Source organism: Otolemur garnettii, unplaced genomic scaffold (genome assembly GCF_000181295.1).
Source record: "Otolemur garnettii isolate 467f Iridium unplaced genomic scaffold, OtoGar3 scaffold00044, whole genome shotgun sequence".
Taxonomy (NCBI): domain Eukaryota; kingdom Metazoa; phylum Chordata; class Mammalia; order Primates; family Galagidae; genus Otolemur; species Otolemur garnettii.
This window is the reverse complement of record NW_003852439.1, coordinates 12343449-12350900: the sequence shown is the minus strand read 5'-3', so window position 1 is coordinate 12350900 and position 7452 is coordinate 12343449. Positions and strand designations below refer to the sequence as shown.

The 7452-nt window shown below is 52.1% G+C and overlaps 1 protein-coding gene across 3 annotated transcripts in view; it reads right to left on the bottom strand.

The window, feature by feature from the left end:
- Window positions 1-6862, bottom strand: part of RBFOX1 (RNA binding fox-1 homolog 1) — a 1537420-nt gene extending 1530558 nt beyond the window's left edge. For 2 of the 3 annotated variants that reach the window (XM_012805709.1, XM_012805714.1), the window contains exon 1: window positions 6034-6862. Coding sequence is in view for 1 of the 3 variants with exons in the window: in XM_012805707.1 (XP_012661161.1) it covers window positions 6129-6131 (3 nt within the window). In the remaining 2 variants the exon portion in view is untranslated. The remainder of the gene's footprint in view (window positions 1-6033) is intronic. The other variant, XM_012805707.1, reaches the window with a different exon arrangement.
- Between the last annotated feature and the right edge of the window lie 590 nt (window positions 6863-7452).

Below are 7452 nucleotides of genomic sequence, written 5' to 3'. Positions count from 1 at the left end.
TCCAGGCACTCCGGACCTTAGGGCTCAAGGAGAGAAACAGCAGAACAAGAGCCAGATTACACCAGCGCAGACCTCCAGCAAGGCTCTTACACAACCATGAAGTGATGTTGCAGTAAACAGAAACAAGTGCCTTGTTTTCCTTCGGTGGCTCCAATGGGCTCAGCATCACTTCTCACAGCAACTCAGGTAGCCAGAGCTCCCTAACCATTGCACCCGGGGCCTCCTGCCTCCCTCCTGTCTTACAAAGGCAGCAGAAGAGGCCACATGCATGCTCGATGATTAGTACCATGGCTGTATGCTCAGACTGTCAAGTTCAAACAGCTGGACATGTCCCCTCACCTGCCACTATGTCCTTGGGCAAACTGCTTAACACCTGCCTACACTTCACTATCTATCTGCAAAATGGGTACTTGAAAAGAAAATCTCAGGCATGCTGGAAAACTCAGGTGGAATAATTTATTACTTCCACATGGAGCTTCTGCTCTGTGCCACATACCATTCTACAAGGATATGGTGACATCCAGGCAGGTGTGTGCATGACCCACCTGGATGAGGTTTACTGTCTGGTGGAGTAAGAGAAAAAGGACCAGAGAGTCACTCAAGTACATGGAAAGTGGGATGGGATGACTGCAAAGAAAGAGAATCCACACAGGGAAATGGGGATGAACATGGGGTGAGCAAGGTGAGCTGGTGGGAGGCTGGGGGAGGTGGTCACGTGCCAGAACAACACAGCACAGAGGTAGTGAGTGCTGGGCACAGCTGTGCAGGAAATGTTACAGCCAAGTGCACTTATTATCAGCCTCATGTCATATACAAAGGACAGAATGAACAGAATTCCAGGACTGCAGATAAAGAGGCAGGCTCTAGGGACAACGTGGGAGGCAAGGTGGATTGTCCAGATGTCCAAACTCTCCATCAAATTGTGTCTCCACCTTCCAAGGCTGGACAGCCCCTGAAGATGGGCATAATCAGCTGCAGTCAAAGCTCTCCCTGAGCAACCCATCTTTCTCCTTGTCAGTATCTGCCATCACCCTGACCCACACCTGCCAGGGGAAATCCGTGGCCACACTCTGAAAGGGAACCTACCTGGAAAGACCATCAACAAAGAGGATTTGTGCACAGCTGTTCTCAGGAGCTCCCAGGAGACAGCAAATGTATGGGAAGGAGGTGGAGCGGGTGTCGCCTCTTTGAAGGGAAGCCCCAGAGAAAGAGCCGCTAAGTAGGCTAATGCATACGGATGTATCCTCCCAGGGTCTCCACCCACACGCAAGGAGCCTTACTGAGAAACGAGGTTCTTTTTCGCTATGAATTAATCTCTCTTGCCCAATGGAAAATTTTGGTCTCAGCCCACAAAGGGGGGGGGGAATAAAAGTTTAATTTTTTAGATACTACAAGGCTTACCTTTAGGAGATACCGCTAAGTCCTCAGACCAAAGTGGGTTATGGAAATGACTTATAACTTTATTCATCTCAAAAACATCTAATTAAAAATTGCCCCATAATGTTTAAGCCATCAACACTGCATGGCATTTCTCTGTGTAAAACCTTCCAATGGCTTTCCAGTAGAATAAAACCCAAGTCCTTCTTAGGCCCCAAGGGCCTATATGACCATACTTTGTCCATATAATTTTATCATTGTTCTCACCCCTGGGCCTTTGCACGTGCTGGTCCCTCAATGTGAAATGTGCTTTGTGGACCCATCAGGACAGGTGTCTGCACAAATGATCCACACATATCAGCTACTTCTTTTCACATAGGTCTAGCTCCAGCTGGAGGGACCTTCCAACTCACTATCATATTGCCGCACTATCACGCTTGTAACCCTTGTCATTATAAAAATATATTTCCATGTCCGGTTTCCTCTGTGATAACAAGAGCTCTGAGAAGGCAAAGTTCTCATCTGCCTTGTCGACCAAGCACGAGGTCTGACATGCCATATGTTCAGAATATTTATTGAATCAGCCATCCCTTCCCCTAAGATGACACACCCATCTGTAGGAGCAGGCCACAGCTGCCCACATCTCTGTGTCCAGTGACCACTGACAAAACAGTGTAATTAATGGTGGTAAACAGAGCAACCACCAATAGAAAATAGAGGGCCGTTGTCTCTCCTTACAACTCCACAGGCCATTTTTTATAACAGCCCCCAGCCTTTCAACCCCGTGCAGCTATATTCACTGTTGACATCATCTGAAAGCACTGGGTCCCCTCATTTTGAAGCTCCATTGCTGATTGATTCTTTAATTAAACTTTTAATATTTATACATGTGCCTCGAGGCAGTATTTTAAATAATGGAGGTAGACATTGGGAAGGGCCTCGTGCTTTCTTAAAAAAACATCATCTCCACGTTTAAGGTCTTCAGTACAACTACATGAGTGAGTGTGGACGTGACAGGTTAAGGGATGGTTTTAGGAAAGTCAGCTGGTACTCACTTGTGGCTTGTGCTTACTGTGTAACTCCCATGCTGGGCGGCAAAGGCGGGGCGAGCTGCCCTGTGTCCTTCAGAGAAAATGTGCTCGGATTTCAATACTCTCCTTACACGCCACTGGGAAATGGCGCGTCCCCAAAGTATTTTCTCTGTCAAATATGATTTCCCTCTTGGAACGTGTTCATTATTCCATACATCAGCTTAAAGGATGCAAACACAATGGTCTAATTTTTGGAAAGGTGAAATGTGTGTGTATGTGTGTGTATACATCTGTGTATATGTACATACACACACACAGGGTGGACTCAATTTTCTGGATACAAAAAAAATCTGAAAAGACTTTGATAAAATATATAGCTTTGTACGGCTTTAGCTAAAAGGATTAAACCTATTTTTTTTTTAAGTCATCAGAGATATGAAGATGTGTGGAACACCTTTGCTCAGACCCTACAGGAGAAGATAAAAAAAAAATAGCATCAATTATTATGAAAAGAAAATAGGGCAGAATTTCAGGAGGATAAACCTCAGACCCACGTTTTGCTTGGCTTCCAAGTGGAAAGCTCTGGGGCCACAGGACAATGTTCTGAGAAGAGTGAGACTTACTATGATGTCACTGAAACGTCAGACCTGTTGACAAGCAAATCCCTACTTCCCCCAGACCCTGGTTAAAGTTCTGCTTTGATGAGTTGGACAATTTTAGATACCTCCTATAAGTGGGTTCTCGATAAAATAAACAAATAAGTTCTGGAGATTTGCTGTACAATACTATATGGTATACTTAAAAATCTATGAAGAGGGCGGCGCCGGCCCTGTATACCGAGGTTGGCAGGTTCAAACCCAGCCCTAGCCAAACTGCAACAAAAAATGGCCAGGCATTGTGGTGGACGTCTATAGTCCCAGCTACTCAGGAGACTGAGGCAGGAGAATCGCCTAAGCCCAGGAGTTGGAGGTTGCTGTGAGCTGTGACTCCACAGCACTCTACTAAGGGCAATAAAGTGAGACGCTGTCTCTTAAAAAAAAAAAAAAACCCTTCCCCCCATTTAAAAAAAAATTATGAAGAGGGTAGATCTCGTACTGTGCTCTTAACCACAACAAAATAAAAAGTACAATTTTGTAAAACCTGATCAATGGGTTTACTCCCATACTCAAAGGCTTTTGGAGGGGGCCAGCGCCCTACTCCTTTGAGCCACAGGCTCATACAGTTTTTTCTTTTTTAAATCACAAAAAGTTTGTATTTAAACACAGTCATTGTAATGTGTGGCTCACAGGATAAATGATAAAGCCACTTCTAATAGTCTTTAATTCTTGTGTTTTCAAAATATCACAGGTTTCAAAGGAGTGTTTTCCAATTAAAAAATAAATTTACTAAGGCAATGCTCTCATTCTAGGAGGCCAAGGAGATGAAGACAGAAGAAATGCACACTGTTGCAGAAACTTAACTTCAGGATACTTATCCAGACAGCAAGTCCAAGGTCACTAACCTATGTCCCAGGCAGTGGGGAGATTGAACCTTGTCCTCCTTGGAACTTGAGCAGTGTAGATAGAATAGGAGCGGTCAGGCCAGCTACAGCTGGGTGGGCTTGAAGCTTCTGTTGTTTACTTAAAAGGAAATGCAGGTGTGTAAGACAAGCTACCTGCCTCTTCTATCCCACCCAGACCTGGTTTTATAAAGCTCAAAAATTAGAGCAATCTATTTGGAGAAAAGAAAAAAGAAAACTAACATAATTCAGGCACTTATCATGTGCTAGACACTCTTCTAAGTGTTTATTGCTTTATTTAATTCTCACAAAAAAAACCCTCTACCACTAAAACTCATCTTACAGATGAACAGACTGAGGCACAGAGAAGTAATGTAACTTGCCCAAAGACACACAGCTAGCAGATGACCAAACTAGGAGGCCTGCACTCTTCTGGGCCACAAAGCTCCATTCTCTGGACCCTTAAGGTGTCACCTCCACTGCTGTAAGGAATGATGCCTTTTTTCCTAACCCAACTAGACTATAAGCTAATTTAGGGGAAACCTAGGGGATTCTTCAGCCTCCAGGGCCTCCCAGATGAGCTCAGAGAGGTAGAAGATGTGAAGCCAGCCCCACTGTGTGCCAGCACAGCCACTGCCAGCCCCAACTTCACCCTTCACAGGCCCCAGGTCCTTGCCTCTGAAGATAAAAGATCTTGGCTAAAAATAATTCTGCCAGCGGCTCCAGCCAGGCCCACTGTGGTCACTTAAAAATTGAAAGGATCCAGCCCTCTCATCTTTTCTTTTCCCCCTTTTGTAACAGAGATAAATGAAGGTGGGTGAACTAGTGGGGAAGGTCGGGTGGGGGGATGCGGGGAAGGGATCTCAGGCTGGGAACACCCTAAACTTGCTTAGTAAAGGCCAGGCCTCTTTACATATGAAATTTTAAAATAAAACCAATCATTATTATTATTGAAGAAAACTCAAGTTGCGATGCATTATTTTTCAGCTCAAACAAAGCTGTGACACTGCACCTCCCCCACTTCTTTCCAAGTTCAATGGAGAAGACCTGAGGTTGGATGCCCGACTGCCTGGATTTCCAAGCCCCAGGCTCTTCGTGAGCAGCCCCGCCCCTGATACTCCTGGGCAGGCAAGTGCACCCCACTCTGGCCCATCCAGAAGCAATGAACCCCTTATTCCTTGGCAGTAAGGAATGAATAGAGTTGGGAGCCCCATGGTAAAATGGGATCAGGGTCTTGCCCTCCCTTCCTGAGCCGACTGTCTCCCAGCTCCGCGTGACTTCTGGTGCCTGAAGCCGGCGCCTGGGAGGCTCAGGAGCATCCCAGACCAGGCGACCTCCGGGCGCGAGGAGATGGGAGCTGCGCCCCCCGGAGCCCTACCCTCGCCTCTGTCCCGGACAATTGTTTGATTAGAGCAGACAAGGGTCGACCCCTGGCCTGCTTTCAGACACAGTGCAGAGGTCTGCTATCTCTGGGCTCCCTTCCCGGAGGTGACGGTGCTCTAAGGAACTGAAGGAGCCAGGGGCGCAGCAGGAGTTTCCCACTCCCGAGTTTCCCAGCTGGCCCCCTCCCCTGGAGTCCAGGCTGCATTTGGGGCGTTGATCGCGGTGCCAGTAAACACAGCCGTGCTCCCCGCTGGCCCAGCGAGCATCGTCTTCCCCGCCACGCACAGGGGGTTCGGGCGCTTCTAAGCGCCCTCAGGGTTACCGAGGCGCCTCCTCCTCCTTCAGAACCCACGAAGGGCAGCGGAGGAGGCAGCGACCCGAGCGCGTGCAGCCCGCCAGGAGACGAATCGAAGTGCGCAGGCAGGTTCCTGCTGCTCCCTGCACCTAGGACCCACTCCCGAGAGGACGAATGAGGCTGCCTGGGCGCTTCGGAGGGGCGCTCTGGGGCGAGCAAGGACGTGCTTCTGAAAGCGACGCGGGTGGGAGGGGGTCTCGGTCTGGGCACGGGGTTGGGGTGGGGAACGTGCAGCGAGATCGCTCCACACACACTGAAAAAGTTCCTGTCCACCGCGCCCAGACGAGCGCTAGAAGAAGGCCAGCTCTTGGGGACCCAGCTCTTCCCTCCCTGGGACCCCTTGGGCCAGGTCACGGGGACGCAGAGGCAGGGACTCCGCCTGGACTTACCTAGAATTCCCGGGGCGCGCCGGCTGCGGTGGCCTTCTCTTCGGCCCTAGACCCCCGAATTCCCTGGCGCTCTCTGCACCCCGGGCCACACTCACCATAAGCTGGAGGCGGCGAAGTGAGGTGCCCTCTTCTCCCGCACCGTCGGCAACTTCGCGGCAGGTCAGCCCCGCCCTGGAGCCCCTGCCTGGGCGTGGCGAGGGTCCCGCCCTACGGGGGCCCTGACGGCCACTGGGCTGGGGTCTGAAAAGCCGGAGTTCTCAATCCTAGGACTGGCAGTCCGCTCTTCCTCGCGCTACCTGTGCTGAGGCTCGGAGTTCTCTCGCTCCGGACGCCGGGGCTGGGCGCACGGCTGTCCCCTCCAGATGCGGAGTGCTCTGCTCGCTCCTTCCCTCTCCGGCCCCAGAGGCGCACGCGTGGGTCCAGCCGCCGCGCCTCCGCTCCCGGGGCTAGCAAAGCGCCCCGCGCCCCCGCGGTGCAGCCGGGCCGGGGCGAAGGGGGAGGGATTCCCCTGGTCGAGTTCGGGCTTCCCCACCCGGCGCGGACCCCGGGCTCTGGCCGCTGCCGCGCCGCTGCGAGCTGCACTTCAGGGCAGCGCAGCCAGTGCCACCGGCTCCAGCTGGAGGAGGCGGCGGCGGCGCGGTTCGCACGGGGACTGGAAAGGAGGTGACCTTCAAACCCCGCGCTCGGGGAGACCGGGAAGGGGGGCTGGGGCGATGAGGGAAGCGGCGTGCACCCGGACGGCCCGCAAGAGCGCGTGCGGGCGGGCGGGAGAAAACCGAGAGGGAAGCTTTGAACAAAAATATAGATTAGAAAATAAACAAAGGAGAGCGAGAGAGCGCGCGAGAAAATGTGTGCGTGTGTGTGTGTGTGTGTGCGTGTGTGTGCGCGAGCGCGCGACAGGCAGCGAGCAGCCCGGGCTGCGGAGCCAAAAATAATCCGGTGAGCGAGGGAGCGCCCCCTCCCCCTTCCCTTCGCCGGCGCCGCCGCGGTCACGCGTGCAGCCCTGGATTCCAGCGGGCGGCGGCGGACGCGCGACCCGGTGCCTCGGGCTTCTCGCCTGCAGGGGAGGAGTGAAAGTTGGCTGCCCGGGGGTCGGGGGGCGTGAGCCCGGGTCTTCCACTGAGCGCTCCAGTCCTCCTCCTCCTGGAGTGGTTAGCTCACTGAGCACCAGGGCCTTCCTCCTGACCCCCCATCGGAGTGGACCAGTGCCCAGGAGAAACACCACATAGAGACAGCTTTTTGCCCCAATTCACTTCTACTCTGAGGAAGTTTTGCGGCGAATCTTCAAATCTCGCGGCCAGGCAGAGATGGATCCCTATCCAAGATGCGAAAAAGTTAGCCAGGCCAGATGCTGTCAGGGCGCCATCGCCGCGGGGCTGGGCCGCCCTCCTGCCTCCCAGCTGACCTCTCCAGTCCCGC